Source organism: Pholis gunnellus (assembly GCF_910591455.1).
Source record: "Pholis gunnellus genome assembly, chromosome: 24".
In the NCBI taxonomy this organism is placed as follows: Eukaryota; Metazoa; Chordata; class Actinopteri; order Perciformes; family Pholidae; genus Pholis; species Pholis gunnellus.
The window spans coordinates 3,165,028-3,186,383 of record NC_136551.1 but is presented as its reverse complement, the minus strand read 5'-3'; the positions used below and the strand labels follow the sequence as shown (position 1 = coordinate 3,186,383).

Genomic DNA, 21,356 nt, shown 5'->3' with positions numbered 1-21,356 from the left:
GGACGAGGGCTGGGCGGTTGCGATGGAATGACGTTCTGTCTGGTGCGCTGAAAGTGTTGTACGCCAAAGAACATGCGGCGAGAGAATGAAGTGTCAAAAGTTTGTGGCCTGGGATCTACCAAGGTTCAAATACACTCGACGACGCATTTTTAGCACTTTCCTCGTCGACTAAAACACAAGCATTTCTCCAGTCTTATATGAGTGATAAAACCTTACATTTTTAGGAGATAAATAGAAATGGTCAGATACATTTTAGGTACAGTGACGGTGGTGAAAAGGCAGAAGAGCAAGTCGTTAGGATACAGCATCTGGGAACCATGAATGTCTGTACAAAATTCGGCCAATCCATCGGGAACATGTCAAGACATTTTACTTAATAGGTGAAGATTGTGACCTGAAGGGGCCTACTTGAATCACCAAAGTCTTTACGGTTCATCCTCAGGGAACCTTTAATGCCTGTACAAAATGTCATGGCAATGCATACAACTGTTGTGAAGATATTTCACTTCCAGACCAAAGATTAATTGCTCTTTTAAGCGAAATTTTGAAATTTTGATCGACTGATTTGGAGCAAATAAATTAGACCATCTATTCTCAACCCCTGGGCCTCAGAGCGCCATCTAGTGGTGCAGCAGATGCAGAATTGACCCGTTATGTTTGACTATCAAGTCACGACATATCGTCAGGTGGAGGCAAACGTGGTTTGCCACTGTTAGTTAGCTAACGTTCCCCCGTATGCAGTCACACAGAATGGACACAAGTTGGCAATGTTTGAATTTTTCTTTCATGCCAGCTTGTATTGGGCATGTTTAATTAATGTTGCCTGGAGACAAAGACAAAAACAACATATATAAGAGAAGACGTCAACAGCAGAAACCGCTGATCCGTCAGAATTAAATGTTCATTACCTCAACATTTATTTGGCAAAGGCGTTTTACCAAACGGCTCTAGGGAGACATTTTTATTTTTTTGCTGCAGTTGAGAAAGTTTTAACGAACAGATTTACTAAAGCGATGCTTCAAAAGAAACAAAAGATATGTGAATTGGACACACGGCTCATGTTGAAACTACGCCTTTTTTTTATGACACATGACCAAAACATGAGCCGACTGTGAGAGGCATCTCACCCAGGTATGACCTTCCACTCACACACTCGCTTGTCTCGGAAAAACCTGACCCCTGCACATGTAAACGCCACTCTGCTCTTATCAAATGGAAAAATCAACCTGCTTGTTTTGGTTTGCACTCCAACTCTTTCCTGTCTTTTACCTCCCAAAGAGGACTTATTATTGGATTTCATGAGAGACATAGGTTCAATCTTCTGTAGCCGCTCACAAAGCAGAGCAGCAGGTGTTTATTTCAAGTGACGCTAAAAGCATAGTTGCTGTTTCGCGGCCTCCAAACATCCAGACATATTTTTGGAAAATATGAAAAGCTCATCCATGATGTTCTTATGCAGTTCCTGCTTGTGGTAATCTTGCCAGGAGAAGCTTGGGTTTTAGCCGCTAACCCCTGAACGATTCACGGCTCCTGAGGCTTTCCTTAAGATAACAGTGCAGGCTAATTAGGGCTGGAAACGGTACACTGGGCTTCTCCTCACATCCACATGTTGTTCAGAAAGAGGCCGCGAGCGCTTGGCCCTGAAACGGGCCAGCTGTTCTCCCGCCAACGCTGCGGAGCAAAGCCCTGTTAGACTCTCGTCGTGTCTCACTGACTCCCTTTTATCTTCACGCTCATGTGAAATCTCTCCGGAACAACGATCGTGCATCAGAGCGCTAATCAGTGCTCATATCTGCCGCACCGACGTACACAATCCAGTCGTGTGAGGATTCAAATCCAACCCGGCTTTGAAAGGGTCAACTTTTGTGAGGCTGAGTGGAGCCTATGAGGCATCTCAGTGAAGCGTGGACTTTAGATTTGGAAGGAAACAAGCAGGTTTCATCCCGCCAGGATCAGAAAAAGAATGTTTCCTCTGGTCTCCGCCACAAAAATATATGCAGAAGTTGTACTTATTTTGTGGTTTTAGAGATATGTTTGAATTTTAACAAGGCATGCTGTATTTCGCGATTTCGCGAAGTGATTTGAATTTTAGCTTAGCATAAAGACTAAGCAAAGTGCGGCACCCTCATAACACCACAACTTGTCGTCTTTACATTTGTGCAGATTAAACAATCCATCAGAGAGCTTTAGAGGTATAGGTGGATTCTGCTGCCTTTGAACAGAACCAGGCTAATGTTCCTCCCTGTTTCCAGTCTTTATGCTAAGCTACGCTAACAGTCTCCTGGCTCAAGCTTCATATTTAGCATAGAGACACGAGCTCAGCACGTTATATGACCACACACACAAAATGTCATCGATGTGAATACTCCCAAACTTGAGTCATGTCGGGGCGTAAGTGTTTCTTTTTTACGACGTGGCCCTTGAGTAGCCTCGGGGCTTTGGGAAGGTCCTGTCCTCGTGCCAGCTGAGAGGAGCCACAATGTATGGGGTTACCTGCATAATTTGTTTCAGATGCTTTTATTGGAGTTTTTCTCAGGTGATATTATTCATGTGACATGTATAATATACAAGGCGCCTTTTTGTCTCCACATCCGAGATCTTATTTCTGGGAATCTTTCCAAAGTAAGAAACCTTTAACTTGAAGATTCATCTGGCTGGAAAGCGCCTTTTTTTGAGGTGAACATGTGCTCCCGGAGCAGGAATGATTTCTCGGTAATGGTTGCCCAGTATCAAAATGTTGAGTGCACCAAGACAGACACAGAAGTGGTTTTAAATCTTGGATTGATGCAACACGGTCAGTGCCTTTCCAAAGTTCATAATTTCTTTGCTTTGAATGGGTTTTGCCTTTTTTTTTTTTTTTGTGATAATTACCAGCATGAATGAACATGACCACCCCCAGTTACTTCCCGTGTTTAAGGCAGCACCGATTCCATTACACAACCATTATTTAGTCTATGAATTCTGCCAATAGCAACAAAAAATCGAGACGATCTCCTCCATGCTGGAACTTACACCCTTTGACACACTCATTCAGAGATGAAGCTGCCAGAAAACTACAAAAAGTGTCTCCAAAGTGACTCACATATATACAGTATATTATATATGATATCCTGTTAATGCAGAACTACTGTCCTGAAAGAATTCCTGCTATGTTGGACTCTAACAGATTTACAAGGTGCATTTTCCAGATCAAGGAATTTACAGCATATACAGTGTGCAGGGTGTCTGAGTGTGCATACTTTTCTGTCAGATTCTTTCATCAAATTGATTTTAACAGGACAGAAAAGCAGAATGGTCATCCAAGTTTTGGAGAAATATGCTGTTTTAAGAGTGAGGCAGAGATAATAAGGAACGTTAGGAGGCAGAAAACCGCATGAAAACCTTGTCGCAATTCAGCTCATGTCTGTACGAAAAGCACAACCGAGGCTTTAACCCTAGTATGCAAACGTCCATGTTTGCAGGAGGTCAGGGTGGATGGGTCAAACAAACACAGGACTGTCACCCAGGAGACTGCTGTGTCCGAACAGGATATCTAGGGCTTGACCCCTGCTCGTGACAAACAGTCCGATTTGCTCTCCCCTCTCTGCTTCCATTTTGACCTTTTTGTGAGTCCCCCTAAATTCTGTGGGTGCAACACCAAAATATTTTACCGAGAGATGTTTTAGTGTGTCAGCGTTTTTACGTCTCCATTTCCTTTCCTCCTTTTAGTTTTAAAGTTGTCTAATTACTTCTGCACAGATTTGAAAAGCCAGCAATCTCAGCAGCCGGCAAAGTAATCAATGAATCACTGGCATTTGTCATCGGACCTGTCAATCCCCCAAAGATACATTAAAACAAACTCCTCTGCGGGCTGGGAAAACACACACACAGGCTTATGTCTGCAAGCTCCGACCGCTTTAAATCCCCAGTCTGCCTGGAAAGCTGTGGTAAGGGGAAGCGAAAAAGCATAATTCATCCTTCTCTCAGCACTGACTGTCAGAAGTACCCTTGAGCAAAATACTCAACCGACAACTGCGCCAGAGGAGCAGCTCGGGCGGTCGCAGAAGTGTTTTTTTTAATTTTTTTTTTACCAAGCGGCTCGCGGGTGTGATGCTGTGGAAATTTATGAGCCGGCTGATGCAGAGAGGATGGTGTGCATACTCAGCAAAACTTCTCTAGATAAATAAAGGTGAGAAGAAGAAAACGCACGAGTCATTGGAGATCTCCTGAGGTGCAACAAGAGGAGCCCGGAATGAAGAGACGGTCTCGAGTCTTTTGTTGAACGCGCCTCTGGAATGGACCGTTGCTGATCTTGGATCAGTCTGCCTTGTTTTTGTTGATTGCAAATGTTGGGATAGCTGTGACGGCTGCCCAGCCTGTGCTTGGTTATGTAGTTGTTTACCTTTGACGTCACTTATGCATGCAGGTTGTTTTCAATGTCAACAACAGAGTTCCGGTTTAAATACGGGAATCAGATATGGGTCACAGGAAAAGCGTTTGTGTAAACAGGAGGTCAACAAAATCAGACACGGGTGAAACAATCCAGAGTTGAGCTTCATGTGGTCGAAGTTACGGTGGAGGGATGAATCCATTGTGAGTAATCGTTACCAGTAGGCTGGAGTATTTTTAACTCTGAGGAATGTCTGAAATTCACTTAATATGGAGCGAGCATCGTGTGAGGTGAAGGGAGGCAGAAAATCACAGGCCTGGACACAACAACTCCCGGACAATATGAGCATGCTACGGCGGTTCGGTCTCCCCCTGAGCCTCTTGTAGAAAGAAACCGATGATGGAGACTTTGATGACAGTTTTGCAGTCCACACACACACACACACACACACACGCTCACTTTAGGAGGCCTTTCATTTAGCCAGGATGGTAACAAAGCCATTTAGGTCTCAGCAGGATCCCGCTTTTTTCGGGCTATTCTTTTTCTGTTTTAGAAATCATTTATATCTACGTTTAAAGATTTCATCTGCTTTTACATCTGCAAAAATGAGCCAAATGTTCATATCATGTCGACTAAACCCACAACAAATATTCATACATTTCAAGCTTATACTTAATATTTATTAAATGGTATGGTTGAACCTATAATTAGTTCCAGACTACATGACTCTTTCCACAAATGTAAAAGACATCATTAGAACATAACGGGGCCTGTAAAATTAAGTGTTTCCAAACGTGTTTGATGCAGTTTAATGGTTTGAAATGTTCTGTGTAATTGCACAGCGAACTCAACTTCCTGCCGTCAATAATCTGAATGCCTTAAAGTCAAAACATGCACACGCTGAGCTGGAACTGTCATCATATTCGACATGTGCTGCGCTGTAGTTCAGCCGTGAGAGGTTCTCCATTCGGGGACGATCCCGAAACCCTTCTGGGACCCACAAATCCACTGTTTGCACGAAAACGGCAGCGGTGTGTTTGCGGCTTCGCTGTCACTCAAACAGCCCACTGGGTATCATCTCTCTCAGGCACATCTCCCTCTACATCTCTCCATCAAAACAACACGGCCAAGCCTCATCCATCATCCTGACACTGAGTGCTCTCTGCACAGGATGTCCTCTCCTCACAGTTTGCAGGTAATGTCAAAGGAATAATGGCTATTTATGAAGTCTTTATGCACAGCACTGCGGGACGTCGTCGAGAGGCCCCTCGCTTTAGAGGCTCGAACTGTAAATTAACTGGAGGACCGTCAGTAACTAAATCCCTTTCTAGCTAAATGAGGGTGACTTGCTTGACTTCGTTTGATGGTTTCTACCTTCAGTAAAGATTAAATGCAACATGTTTTTAGTCAAATGGTATTAGAACCACCTGCCTGGGAAAAATCCAGTTTTATCGCCACATCTCAGTGGTTCTTGGCCAAAATGTAACATCTTGAGTGTAATGAACGCAATCCTCTCTATCTCCTCCTCCAGGGTTGATATGGTGTTATGCATGTTGAAAAACTCACAACCTCCCACACAACCATCTGCTATCGCGGACAGTATTTATCGCACACTCGTGCAATCGGATTCCTCCGATGCTGCAGAAGTTGGTTCAGGCAACTTTTCTCGCTGCAGATTGTGAAAGTTACAGACGGTCACTTTTTTGCGTGGCGCTTCCCAATCAGTTTTGGAGTCGAGAAGCGAAAGATGAAATGGGAATTAGGATGCTGCAGCATGCATGATAACAAACCTCCCCTCCTCCCTCGCTCTGATCTGCTGTAAGAGGATCTGTGGGCCTGGATTTGGCATGGCAGCTGTACAAGGCACCAAGCTTCCAAGCGCACCGTATCTGTTTGCTTTGGATACTGGTGTTGCTGCGAACCTCTCGCAAGAGGATAATATTTCTTCGTAATTAATAGCAGCCTGTTCTGTCTTTTGGCTGGGGAAGGATGCCGGTTTGCAAACACAGAGACACGGAAACTTCGCTACCCTGCCTGCCGTGGTGGAGTTGGATCAGCTGGATGGACGCAGCGGGGAAAACTCTGGTTCAGACCCCCGGTGGCGGGTTAAGATCTACCCTGCTGTCCTTTGCCCTTTTGCAGTCTCACTTACCTGCAGAAAAGGAGAGGATTTCCCAAATTCCCTTTTCAGTTAAAAACGAACTCACCTCTTCCCTAAACCAATGTAGAGTTTCCAAGTTCCTGCAGCTATTTAGAGTCTTTTAGACTGGAGATGCAAAATCTAAAAAGTCCAAATAACCTGAAAATCAATAATGTCATGAGTCTGACCATCACGAAAAGACTCTCTTCCAACAATCTTGAAATAACACTGGAAGTTGTGTCTTGTCACATCTCCTGCCTCTTCTAATGTCAGCAGCTTCATTAACTTGTCTTGAGCTCTACTTGGATTGGCGTCAAGAAGAGTACAAGCAGTACGTGCAGCATAATCCCAGAGAAATGCCACTGTCTAAAGCCATAATCCTGGAAGGCTTTAAGACTCTCGCTTTGCAAATACGCTACAACAAAAAAGCTCTCTTAAGATATTAGTACAGGCCCGAATGCAAACGTCTCACGCACACATCCAGGTGAGGATGTCGCCTATGTTTCAGCAACGGTGCTCAGTGTTTAGCAAGTGAAAGAAACCTCGCATAAAGAATAAGCCCTTCAAACAATGGCCAAAACGTCAACGTGCACACGACACACATCCGACTCTGTCCAAAAACAAGAGCGGCTCTGTGCGAGTAGTGAGGAAAGGTGCATCCCTCTGACAGATTTCCATCAACTCCCTTGTGTGATTGTTGGAGCCTTGTCTCCGCCAAGAGGAGTGACTCAGGCCGCACGTATGACATGTCATTAAATCAAGACTGTAGTGGGTATTAAGACGTGTCAGTGACAGCTTAGTGAAAGGTTTGTTTTGCGTTGTTTTTCTTTTCAGACGAGTGCCGGCTGTCGTCGTTCAGCTCTTGACGGATCGAGGAAGAGAAAGAGTTGAGAAATTGGGCCTTAAAAGTTGCAGGTGTGGAAGATTTAACATGTGGATGAGGATTATTTTCATTAAATCCACCAAGAGATGATTAAAAAAGGATGTCCAGCTCCTTTTTAAAGGCAAAAGTTTGACATTTTGGGGAATATGCTTATTTACTTCCTTGATCTTCTCATCTAACTCAATGAAAGAAAGTCAACAAACAAAACCTGGGGAAACAGCCAGCCTGCTCTGTCCGAAACTCAACAAAAGTTTGCTAACTAACGCGTTACATCTCGTTTGTTTATTCCGCACAAAAAGCGAAGTGTAAAAAGGACAAGTTGAGGTTTCACAGAAGCGTATATTCCCCATTTTTTCCGCCAACTTTCTTTGGGAAGGTGGCTCCTGTCGTTGAGTCATCTCGCAAGCTGAAACTGAGCACTTGAAACACAAGACGACAGTGTGTCTCTCATTCACCGGCGAGTGTGTGCGCTCACTCGCTGTTCGAGAGTTTCTGTCTACAAAACAGAACACCCCCTGACTCAGTCGAGCCCGACAATGCCCTCCTGTTGCCGTATCGCATGTCTTGCAAAGAGACACGGCTCTGGCGGCGGCTCACAGATCCCCAAACAAGAGCTTCAATCCAGCTGACTTTTGGAAGCACTGCACGTATCTGATACTTGACAGATTTCAAGGGGGGGGGGGGGGGGGGGGGGGGGGGAGGCACACTGATTACTCAAAACCAGAAAGAGAAGAGACGGGTAGCTTTTGTTTGTTTAGGTTTTTTTTCTTGCAGGAGACATCATGCACATTTCCATGACTCTCATCGGTGAACTATCTCTCGGTATCTCGGCATCCAAAAATGCGGAACTGACAAGCTCAGCACCTCTGATAGGAATCTGCAACGCTCACGGAAACCTCTTTCTCTCGTCCCCTCATCATGCTGGTCTCCTTGGCCTCTCACACCGCCATGACATGCAGGATCCCCAAGGACGCTGACAAAGGCTGTCCTGAAATGTCTAACCTGATGCAAACTGTGTCAGGGTCATAAAATAAAACCCTACTCTCACCGCAGATTCTCCACACACTGACACATCATTATACGCTGGGTAAAACTGTTGAGGATAATTAACCTCTGAGGGTGTAAAAACCACTGTTTTTACAAGCCCACAGAAGAGTTGATGTAACATTTATGAGTTTTGAGCACTTTATCTTCTTAAAATAATGAAAAACTAGCCAACACAGTAAAAGAAAGACTGCAAACCACGGATACGTTGAACATCGACATTTCTGAAGCGAAAGCGTGTTTCCTAAATACGTTTCACATGTGTTTGCTTGACCCATCCACCACCGCTCCCACCAATCCAGCACTCTCGTTCTACATGAATCAGTCCTAAAACCCGGAAATGAGTCGGCATTATCTTCTGCCGATTGCATTCACACTTAAAAAGTGAAGACTATCTTAAACGCTAAGTATCGTAAACGTTAAGTATCATAAAGTGTACTTTCTGCAATGATCTCTGCAGCACTCGTACCACGTAACTTTCAGTAAAAGTACGTCACTTGCTCTGAACGAATGAGACATTCAACGAATCCCTGGTTTTGCAGAAACGCCCAATGCCAACAGTTCTTCCTGGCGACTGGGCTCTACTGCAATACTTTAGAGATTCAATGCTAGCCTGCTGAATTTGGAGAAGCATGCCTTTGTGTAAAGAAACAAAGTGTGGACATGGGTATGTCATGGCACAGAGCTTCCTTTCGCATCTGCCCCCAAAGCACGCTTTTCAGTTTGACACATTCTTTTCTTTGAGTCGAGATGAAGGATATGCCCCCTATATAAAGCCATGATATAGCCAAACTAGACTAAATTAGGGGTGTTGCTTTATGAGCATTCAAACCTGACACATTTACTACTTGATTGAAGGTTGCAGTGAACCGTGTGAGCGTTCCCCTTCGTCAGCAGATTTCATGGAATGATTTAACTATTGCGAACAAAATTACTTGGTTTAATAGAGACAGGAACCAACCTGATTAACCCGATTACACAGTTGCTTTATTGCGCTGAATGAGGGGCACAAAGTCCTTCATTGTGAAGACACAGCCTCTGGTTATTTGTGGTTGGGACGGGTTCAAAGATCGAGGCTGGAAGGAGCTTCATTGTTTATTGTTTATTGGGATCCCCATGAGACGTTGCCTTGGCAATAACTGCTCTTCCCGGGGTCCATATTCAAATAAACACCCCGCACATGGTTACAACGTTAACGCGCAGCAACATCAAACCCTACATATACAAAGCATTAAGACTGTTAAATTGATTCACATCTAGCTCCTTAAGGATCAAGAACTCATTTTATTTGGTGTTAATTGATATCATGCTAGTTAGTAGTACCTCCTCTACACACCTGGGGAGGATTGGCTGATCACTTTATAGGAGGCAGCGGAACATGAAAGCTTGTCTGCTGGGCGGCATAATAAACAAAATGTCACACAGGACACAGAGTCAAGATGTTGCGGCTGTGCCGAGTCGCTTTGTGCCGCACACGATCATTTTGAATCATTAAGAATCCAAATGAATGAGCCCTGAGAGGATCCCAGCAGATATATTGGTCACTGGCATTACCAGGCTGCAGCTCACACAAAAACAAGCACTCACACAAAGATCCCTGAAAGAGCATGAGGCCAGCCAGTCGGCCAGCGCGTGTCTCTTTCATCTTCCATGTTATCTGTCAAACGGCTGCTTTCGTTTGTGCCCTTAAAAGAGGACGTTTACTGGAGGAAACGCTTCTCTGGCACTTCACAGACACAAGCGATGCACGAGCGAGGCCAGGAGGACTTAGTTTAGCTTCTCCAAATCACTCTGACCTGGAACACCGCAGTGGGGCTCATTCTGGGAAAGACCCTTTAGAAAGAAGCTAACCATCACGCCAGTGGGAAAGCAACAAAGCGGAGGACAGGGTGACCGCAAGTTCAAACTGCTTGGGCCCACAACAAGGGCTGAAGCCTCGGAGCAGTAAATCAACACGATTCCTCGGAGAGCCGCTCTCTTGCCAAATTCAGCCATATTTTCTTGGGAGATGTTCTGCATGCCACGCTGCAGACGAGAAGAAACCGCAAATTCTGAGAAAGCATTTTCAAACGACCGTTAACTTGAAAGGAGGATGCCAAAATCCTGTTTTCCAAGAAATGTTTTGATGGTTTCCCACATCATGCTTTGCAGGTGCTACATTAGGGCCTGCCCTGGAGTGTGAGAGTTAAAGGTTGATGTAGATGTCCTCGCCGCATACTCGTTCGGGATCAAATCCGAGTTCCCTCTGAGAGAAAGACCACCTGACACAATTTGTCTTCACTGCAGGTGATTTAAATACAGCTCACTTTACGAAAGACAGATGATTTGCAGACAGATTTAAATATACAGGTTCCACGAATTCGTCGAAAAAAAGCACTTGTTTCTTCGAATAGAATCACCGTGGCACAGACGCACCAAAATCTTTTCCAACATCTGGATGCAATGATCTGTCTTTGTCCAATCCACATTTGCCAGGGCCACACAGATGTGCTGACATGGTTTTAGCCTATCTGCCATCTCACGTACTGCTTCCTCTAACCTCCTCCTTCACTGAACCCTGCAGCCTGCAGCTCCCTTCAAACGCCGGTTTTTCCTCCTCTTACCTTTGCGCTATAGTTTTGCATGCAGATCACAGCACCCTGCTGATTTGCGGTTTACATTTCCCAAACTGACCGATGTGTAATTTGGTGTCGGGGACTGCAGTTGCTGTGTCATGGAAATACAAGTGCACTGTCATCTTCACAAGTTTGTGAATCAGAGCAACCGCAGCCATGCAGTTTACAGTAAAAGACCGTTTTCGGCCAAAACAAATATGGATTGGCACAAGATTTGTTTTCTTTACTGCAGCCTGTCAACAACACATTATGTTGTTGTTGTTTTTCTGATTCAAGATACCGTCATTGATGCTGTGCAGCCATTGATGTGGTATCGCTGCACTTCACTTCCCACATGTTGAGTGGAAATCTGACAGTGTGGCCATGACCCGGACATGTGTTTTTCCGGGGACTTTCCCTTGATTAACTCTCTGAAGGCGGCGTTGATCACTGCTCATGCTCTTTACCCAGTTCTTCATCTATTTATTCCAAACAACCACTGCAGCTGATGGCAGCAACATGAAATACATCATGTGACAAAATTATTCATACAAATGTGTGAGTTTGTTGTGCTTAAAGAGCTATTAGGCATGCTTAAGAAATACAGTATATCTTATTCGTTAGTCTAACTTTCTTCCCAGCATGCCTTGTGGGAAACATACAGGGGTCGACCCCCATGAGCTCCACCTGTAGGTCAAAACACAGACGCGATTGCATTGCTTGGCGTTTCAGCCCCAGTTTAGACTCCCCTAATTGTTTCTGAAAATCAAGTGCTTACAGTATTCTGGGAACTGACTCTTTCTTTGTGTATGGGGGAGGGCGACGCGTGCTGCGTCAGCACATTTCCAGCGGTTTACTTGGCTTTGTCGCTTACAGTAAGCTCTGACTGTGTCATATGGTGCACATCAGTCACACAAACGAGTCATCTGCCGATCCACATCAAGCTGCTGTACAGTTGGAGTGATAACTAGCAGCAGCTTCAAGACAACCCACAGTAAAACTCCACTGTGGGTTATCGCATTAGATTTAGATTAAACTTCATACAGACCGAATGTAAATCACTTTTCTATCTATTCTCGGGAAAGTAAACCGCACATTCTTCATCCCGGCTGCAGACGTCGTCCAACCCATAGCAGACTAGATGAGAAATGTTATGATCAAACCTCCACATGCTGCAGATACCAGCTCAACGTCCTTCAACTGCTTCTTGGCTTCATTCTTTCTGAAAGAATATGGATCAAATATGAATCACTTGCATCAAAACAGATGTTGCTCCAATCCACCATACTTCATCTTATGCTTTTTCATCTTATGCCATTTTTTTTACAGTCAAATAAAGTCAAATATTTTTCATTACATGTTACTTTTTTACGTAAAAGTTTCAGCTGTAAAAGAATCAGTTTTTTTTTAAGTGCCAAATGGTGTTCATGTTCTTAGAAGAGCACATATTCTACTGGGAAAGTCCGCTATGCTATTTAGCTAAGCTAACTTGGTAGTATTTGGCAGTCAGAAGGGTTTGGGATGGAAAATAGTGACAAAACAATTAGACACAAATGATCAATGATGCCCAACAATAATAAACATTGACGCATGTAAATAAAGATGATTATTTGCCTCCTGACTGAGAAGTCGGAGGCACAAACAAATACCACTTCCAAGAAAACGTCTTGCTGCACATGGCTTTTCAAGATATCACTTTCACAGGGATTATTTCATCGTCTGGCACACTTTGCAGCAGGTTAGCCCGAGGTTCCGGGGCTGGAGAGAAACGCGACACTGGAGCGCTGGATCCCATGGATTGTATCGCCGCTCCTGACCGTTTTGTGCTGAGGTTGCTCCTTTTCTCCGCTTTTGATCATTTCCTCAAGTTGACTCCATTATCTCTTCCAGAACAAGCTTCAGTGTCTTCCAACGGGTAAAGTAGGTCAGGATATGAACACAAAGAGGCAGACGAACAATGGTGGAGAAAAAGTAGGGAATCGTACATGAGAGGGGCAAAAGATGGATGATTTGAACGCTCACAGGAGCTTGTGATCTGAAAAGTACCTCTCAAACCTCTTGAGAATCCACTGTGAAAGCTCTTGTCTCAGATAAAAGTTAAACATCTTTCAGAACATTCTTACTTCCATATTATTAAACAATGCATCACTTTTTCTGATCTAAAACGTCCATTTGTGTTTAGATTTTTTTAAAGATTGACCTGCACTTTGTGCTTCAACTCCAGTCACAAAAGAAAACACAGGCAACGGTTAAGCTTCAGGGAAACAGAGAGAGTTAAGAGGCTGTTGTATAGGCTTGTTTTCAGAGGGAGGTCAAAGATCAGCTTTCAGTCAGCTTCAGTAGCTGTGTCGCAAATCACCGAGGACACAAAACCTGAAGGAGGAGACCTGAACCTGATCACAGGACATTAGGTTTCTGTAATGTCCTGTGATGAACAGTAAGTCCATGTTGCTAACAAGATTCACTGTCAAGTGCAGTGTTTGAGAAACATTTCTCACCACATTGCCTATTTAGGAGATGGAGATTAATAGATCCCCTAAAATGCTGTACACTGTCCCTTTAAAAGTTAAAGTTCAAAGTTCACACGTCAACGCGTCAAAGAACCATGACCCATACTAGGTGTTGATGCGTTGCTCGTACCGCGAGAGTCGTCAGTGGGAGAAAAGGAAAAGAGGCTTTGAAAGAGACTTTTGGGAGTGTTATGGTAACGCTGGGATGAGAGCGGTGGAACAGACGCAAACTGTGCGCCAACAATACTTAGCCGAAGTTAAACGGACCAAACCGTGGAATTTGTGTACCGTGACACCCCAAACAGCTAGCGTGTTGCTAAAGGAGCTTTTTAGACGTCGTTAAAATAGACACCCAAAGCATTAAACCCTCCCATTTAATCCTGGGTTTAATTTCCAGGGAAAGCTCGAACCATTCCCCTCTGTGGAGTACAGCTACATCCACCAGCTGCGCATCATATGGCCCATATACACCAACTGACTCAGACCCAAACTACACAGGAAACCCAACCTTAGCAGAACGTAGCGTCGGGGTTTATGAACCCTAGCTGCCCTTGGAGCACAGCTCCTCCTTGTCTCACATTTGCAAAAAACAAAACAAGTGTAAAAACACCAGCATTGCCAATATGCCACTGGGTAATAACTCACCAATTTATGAACCATAGAGAATCTCAGGACGATGTTTGAAAGGGAGGTTGTTGTTGTTTTTTGTTGGAACCTGTGAGAGACGGATGTGTCGCACAGGTTTACAATGTGAATGGCGCTCTTTCTTCAGATCCGGACAGGTAGGCGAGGGAAATGAAAGGGGTGCGTGGGCGACGCTGAGCTGACCTTTCCGGCACCTGTGACGTCAGCTGACACCCGATGCGGCGCGAAGGTCAAGGGAAACGGCAAACAGGGGTCGGATGATCTAAAAAGAGTTTGCCGACAAAAGTTTCGCGAATGGGGGAAGGGTGAGAGAGGAAGTGAAACTCGACACAGCAAAGAAATAGAGGCTTTGATCAGTGTGGGTCTTTCAAGGTCAGTTTCAGTACTGACTGACGTTGGAGTTGTCCCATCACGGGGCACGAAAAACTCCACTTAAAGTGCAAAACCAAGAAGAAGAATAACAGGATGTAAACAAAGAGGCACATTAAACCAAATAATCAAGGAAGTATACACTTTTCCAAGAAGATGACCAGGGTCAAAAGCATTAAATGAACTCCTCTTGGACTCTGCATAGTAAAAACAAAGACGTGCAGATCTTCTAAGATACATATTGGTATCTGCCAAAACACCAAGTGAATTATGAGCATTTTGTTACAATCCATGAGAGCTGACCACTTATCTCACTGGACACTGACCTCGCTGAGTCATAAAAGAAGGTCGGTCCGAGTGCGGTTCTGGACCTTTTTACATTCATTGTGCAGATCATTGGAGAATACATTTGTTATGGATAAGACAGCATCGCACAAATATTTAAAGCAACAGAACTTTGGCAAAGGAGAGAAACCCCGAAGATATCTGTGGGGATTTATAAAAGCGTTCTGGTTTTACAAGCAGGAACCCACCCTTAACTTTGAATGTTTTGCATTTGGTTTAGTGCCGTGATAAGATTTCTGATATAAACAAGGAGAGAGGAAAATGACACATGTTAGGGTTGAGGGGATTATGTATCCATCTCGTAGCTGCACATGGGAACAGTGAACAGTGGAACATGAGTATCTGAATACTCTAATTGCATTTTCCATGGAGCTTATGTCGAACAAGTATTTAGATTTTGATGGAGATCAGGATCTGGGATTTCCAGTGAAAGTAGCAGAGATGGAGACCAACCCCAAATCTGAACACTAAGATTAGGGGTCAAGTATAAAACTGTAACTGTTGTATGAATCATTAATGTACAGTTTAAACTAAAAACCCTCCTCCCTGTTGGAAACGTCAGTCTGAGTAAGAGCAGGAAGTGAGCATTAAGGGACCAGTAACACACGACCAATAAATATGTTGTCAGTCATAATCTCTCCATGGAAATGTGCTCCACAAAAGCTTACAAACAAATCTATTCACCTTCAATCTCGGTCTTAACGAGTCGCACCGTTTTGTTAACCCTAAATTATTTTTCTTCAAACAAAAGAAAACACTTTGCATGTGACATGAATTCTGTTGCATAAGGTCACTTTTTCTTTTTTTCCTGCCAAGTTGTTCTGTCTCTCTCCGTGCTTGCAGTAATGGCACCAGTTTTATATACAAGAGGTCTGTAAACACTAAAACTACTTTCCTTTCCTCTCCTAAACCCAGCAGCATGATGTGGGAGCTCATTGGCTGCAATTCAAACGACCTCATCAGCGATTTTAAATTGAGTTTCCAGAATATTCTTGGTTGAAGTGACCTTGGAAGAAGTGATCTGCCTTCTTCTTCAGCAAGAAACAACTGAACTAAGAATACACGCGCTGTCTTCGAGCCTGGGGATACTAAATGGCCCCTCTGCAGCGAGAGACTAGTTCTTATTCAGTCGCCTTCAGGAGCATCGCCTCGTATCTGGCAGATCTGGAGGCATGCCAGCACCCGCCCTGTGAAATCAGCATCGCAGCGCACGGAGTTGACAAGTGCGCCTCCCCCTCCAAACGTTGTTTGACATACCCATCGTTGTAGGCTTCGCCTCTGGATGTTTCTTTTTTTTAAAAGGCAAGCTCAAAGACACAGATTATACATTTTGCTCTCAACCCGTGCGGGTTAAATAACCTACAGAGGGAGCGACAGTTGGAATCAGGCTTTCCATCTCTCATTTGGAGACAATCAGCTCGCGCGTAAAAACGGCACCATCGCTGAAGGAAAGAGATCCGTGGTGACTGGATATTTTGGTCTCTTTTTTTGAATTCATTTGCGACTGCAGGGTTGAGGGACCGCGCAGGGGAAGCAGCAGAGTGACTGTCTTTGTGGATTGCGAGCATTGGATGCGCTGATATTTTGGGACTTGAGCGCGCAAGGCACCTGTGGATGCAACACCCCCCTCCTCCTTTGGACTCCAAAAAAAAAGGATTCAGCACAAGATATAGTTGATACCCGTTGCGGTTTCAATCAAACAGCCTGCAGTTCAGACAAGAAGCGCGCCATGCTGTTGAGCGTTTCCTTCCTCGTGCTCCCCCTGCTCAGCATTACCGGCTGCGGCTCGTCGTACGTGCCGTGCCAGCCGTGCGACCAGAAGGCCCAGTCCATGTGTCCGCCGGTGCCGGTGGGCTGTCAGCTGGTGAAGGAGCCCGGCTGCGGTTGCTGCCTGACGTGCGCGCTCGAAGAGGGCCAGCCGTGCGGCGTGTACACCGGGCCGTGCACGCGCGGGCTTCGCTGCCTGCCCAAGAACGGCGAGGAGAAGCCGCTGCACGCGCTCCTGCACGGCCGGGGCGTATGCAGGAACGAGAAGTTGTATAAACTGATGCATCCGTTGAAAGGTAGGCCTGTGGAGAGATTGACTGATTCAGATCGCATGCATGTTTTAATCATTATAGTTAGTGTAAACCTTCTCTCCTCCTCCTCCTCCTCCTCCCCTCATTCCACTATAAAGCTTTAAAGTATATTCCAACAATAAATGTGCAGTGCTCTACTTGGTTAACTTTGTGTCAGCTCTGCTGGTGTTTCTGTTGCACAAAGTGTGTCATCAACCGCTGATCTAAAAGGCTCTGGTGCAAAGAAATAGCAAACAGCTGGATGGAGATGCTTCTCCTCTCTTGTTAATGCAGGAATTTTAATGAAGCACTCAAGTGACACACAGAGTGGGCCAGTGATGAAGTGGTGAATTTAAAAAAAACGACCTCCAGACTGGAATCACCAGTCCAAAAAAAAACCTTTCACTATTCCCCTCCCTGTCTTAAAACATTACTCCAATATGCATGAGTTTGCTTTTTGTCTTCCTCTAAAGTTGGGGGAGACAAAAGAAAAGAGGGTGAAGTGAGCCCTCCCCTAACTCTTTGGGAGCCAGCGAGGCTGATGGGTGTCAACTCACAGCCCTCTTCAAGACGGGCTGACACCTGTCATTACCGAGGCACACGACTCAAAAGCCCCCGTGCGCCTTGACCCTGTGAACTCTGTCAACAATGGGTGCCGAGCTTCGATCGACCTGTCATCTTGGTTTGAATAGACCTTGTGGGGCTGCGAGCCATAAATCAGTAGGTTTCGTGTGAGTGGCCCGTCGCCTCGGGGCCCCCAGCCGACATAAAACAAGGGAGAAGATTACAGGTGGTGCTCGGCGAGACTCCTTTTTGGCTCCTTTAAATGGCAGTTCAGGGACAGTCACTGTGTCTGCGCTTTGTGGGAAATGTTGCACCAACTCTCTTCAAGGTGTGAAAACAGATTTTGCCCTCTTCCCTTACTCAACAGTTTCTTTTCTCTTACCTTTTTGTCTTGTAGCCATTCTTTTGTCAGTTGCCCCGCACACCTCTACTTTTTCTACATCCACCACCTGTTTATTTTTTTTCCCACACCTAACCCACCTTTTTGTCTCCGTCTCTCTATTCTCTCCCACCACACTGCCTCTTCTCCTCTTTCCCTGCCTGGCTACTGTCCCTCTTCATCTTTTACACCCTATTCTTCCCCCCCCCCTCCCCCACCCCATCCCCAGTTTCACCCGTTCTGTGTTAAGCTTTACTTTGCTGCAGATTGGAGTTTTGGTTCAGGGTAAAGCTACTCTGGACATAAATAACCTCCTTGGCTGTGTTCAACTTCAGCCAAGGAGCCGCAGTTGATCTTGCTAAGATAAGAAAGGATGGAAACACTGAAATACTGTCATACAAATGTTTCATTCAAATCTGCCTAGTTTCAGTCCATTTATATTTTTATTTGATCATTTCCTGTTAAATCTTTGGCTGCATTCACTCCAGCAGAGTAAGATCATTCAGAGCAGCTCTGCATCTGAGAAATTGTTGTTTAATTAAAAAAACCTGCAAAAACTCCAATCTTCTATTCATCTCCCCTTCCCTTTTCCACCCTTTCCCACACTATCCGCTGCTCCCCTCCCCCCCTCCCCTCTCTACATCTCGGCGCTGCAGGCATGCCCAGGCTGTGCAGTGATTCAGCAGAATGCAGGCTGAGCGTGGGTTACTGATCCCCCATCTGTCCGCCCGTCAGCCAGCTTCTCCATTAACTCCACATCTCCCGCTGGGCGCTTTCTCAACACATAAATTAAACAAAACCCATATGCACACTGATAAATACACACCTCGTACACAAATTACATTTCATAGACAAGAGAAGAGCGACAAGTGTGTCCGCATACATGCTGTGCATTCATAAAATGTAGAGCCAGTCTCCAAAAACGTTACACAGTATGTTTTAACACATCCTTCCATTAATGCACCACTATGCATGTGTGCATTTGTGGCACAATTATAATGCAATGACACACGTTGTCATTCAAACCTGGATGAAAGCTGAAGAAAACAGTAGTTGTGTGTGAACCGTGAAGCTCAAGTTCTTCTTCTGCAACATTATCGGGACAGATTTCATGTTAGTTTCCACACATGAAGCGAGGAAGAAAAAAAGTCCTTGTCGAGAGTAAAGAAAGGAAGGAATGAGTTTTCTGTCACTTCCACCTGCAGGATTACGGCTCTGCAGGATCCCCACGTCTCACAATTCAAACACGAAGAAAAGGGAGAGGAACAAAGAAGAAGCGAAAGATGCGATCAGTCAGCGCAGGTCAGATTAGACAAACCCGAGGATTAGCAAGTGAGGACTTGATTGGGTTTACGCTCGCTGCTTATCTGCCTCAGCTTTCTCTGGAGGAAGAAAAAAGAAAGAACTGTGTCAGCAGGAAACTGGAGGATGGGGGAATCTCTTGCATGTGGATGGATGACATCATCTTCATCATCATTGCTGGGGAGGGGGGGGGGGGGGCTCGGCAGGTTTTTAAGGCGTCACTTGCAACGTGGCGATGACCTTGTTTCACCGCCCAGTTAGTTTAGTAGCTTAGCGATCACGCCAGTGCAGGAACGGGGGGGGGGGGGTTTAAAAAGCAGAATTTGCAATCTGCCAAAATGAAACGGAAACAAGTGCGTGACACAGCAGTGGAAACGGGCCAGCTGTGGCTTAGGACACATACAAGGCTAATGCTATAGCTATAACTGAAGGGGAATATCAAGTTTAAAGGGCTTTTGGGAAAGAAAGCCACAGCCACTCACTCTGGCCTCGACACAGCCGCTGCGGTCGTGTGAATGGAGGGTGGGGACGAGGGAGAGGGGCGAGCGCTGAGGCCTGAGCGACTGTGTGCGACTCCCCGAAATGTAGCAAAGGGCTGTATTTTTGCACGGATGAAAGATCCGATGTACATGAGGGTTCCTGTGGGGGTTGGGACCCAAAATGGGCTGCGGCTGTTTCTGGTGGCTTGCCACATGACAAGTGTAATAGCATGTTTTCATAGGTCTGGGTGCCAGGGTGAGACTAAATATCTCATTTAGGTCACCGGCTATAAAAGTTTTAAAACCCCTGGTCTACATATACCCCAAACTGGCAACCTGTCTTGCCATAAATGTAGGCTGTGTTGTTCTGTATGTCAACACTTCCAATCTGCAACTGGCCAGTAGCCACTTTCTGCAAAATAAGCATTCAGCTGGTGCAGTGGAATCGTCACGTCGTATTGTGACATTACTAAATTGGACTTTGCTGTCTATTGCCCCCGCGAGTTTAGCTCTACTTCTTTAATTGGAACACTTGTAGCGCCACGTACAGCATATGCACATGCACGACCATGCATGCGATACGGTACACAGTCATGGAATTGCATGCAAGCTATATGACGCGCCAAGAACTTCAGCGAAGCGCCAGAAAAAAAGACCAAAAAGTAAAGCTGCTGATGAATGCAAACAATCCAGTGTTCAAAATATTCAAACCATCAGCTTTGCAAATGTTTTGTGACGGAGGAAATGCATTTAACACTCCTGTAAGGCTTCAGGGGTACATGCAGTTTATTTTGATGATTTATGAGTTGCTGTTTCCAAGAAAACCTCATAAGGCACCTTTTTAATAAACCTCAAACATGCATCATAATGATGAGTCTTTGCCCCATATCAGATGGGAGAATCCCACGATGACGCAGTGCTACCCGTCCCAGAGTCCATGCAGCCCCAAACCAAGGCGCCTTTGTATGGAAGGGACCACATCGGCAGCCGGAAGGCCCATGCCATGAAGCAGGCCAAAGACCGCAAGAAGCAGCTGGCCCGGCTGGGACCCGCCAGCAGCCTGAACTTCTCCCCGCTCAGCCTGGATAAACTGGAGCCTGAGTTCGTAAGTGAAGTGTATATTATAAACTCAGCTCACAGGGGAATCATTATAAGAAACCAGTTCTGACAAAGCAGCCATGATGCCCTGCAGGCCTCTTTCACAGAAGCCAAAAAGGTGTGAACAAATGACTAAAGTCCTCATTAGTGGAGGTATTTTGCCGCCTCCTTCCTTTTTATTTCTGGGCCATTTTGAACTATTATTTTAAACACACATTGTGACCATGCAAACACTCACGTGTGTGTGTGTGTGTGTGTGTGTTCAGGGCCCCTGTGGGAGAAGACTGGATAATCTCATTCAGAGCATGAAGGACACTTCCAGGGTCTTGGCTCTCTCTCTGTACATCCCCAACTGTGACAAGAAGGGCTTCTTCAAGCGTAAACAGGTATGGAAAGGTCTTTTCGTGGGTTGCATCGCATATCTGCTTCTTACTGTAACTACAGCAGCTTGGTTGCGCGACAACAATCTGATAAAGCAGAAGTACCACAAGCGCCTCACATCCCTTTGCCGCAAACTCTATACTTGCAGTGTAAGCCGTCTCGTGGTCGGAGGAGGGGGATCTGCTGGTGCGTCGATC

The 21,356-nt window shown here is 45.2% G+C and overlaps 1 protein-coding gene across 1 annotated transcript in view; it reads left to right on the top strand.

Annotated features, from left to right (window-relative positions):
• Positions 1–16,628: 16,628 nt before the first annotated feature.
• The window catches only part of igfbp5a (insulin-like growth factor binding protein 5a), a gene marked incomplete at both ends in the record, with an annotated part of 5,602 nt that continues 874 nt past the window's right edge, over positions 16,629–21,356 (top strand). The window contains 4 exons of the mRNA XM_079185590.1: positions 16,629–16,961; positions 20,573–20,785; positions 21,045–21,164; positions 21,308–21,349. Coding sequence (XP_079041716.1) covers positions 16,629–16,961; positions 20,573–20,785; positions 21,045–21,164; positions 21,308–21,349 — 708 coding nt within the window. The remainder of the gene's footprint in view (positions 16,962–20,572; positions 20,786–21,044; positions 21,165–21,307; positions 21,350–21,356) is intronic.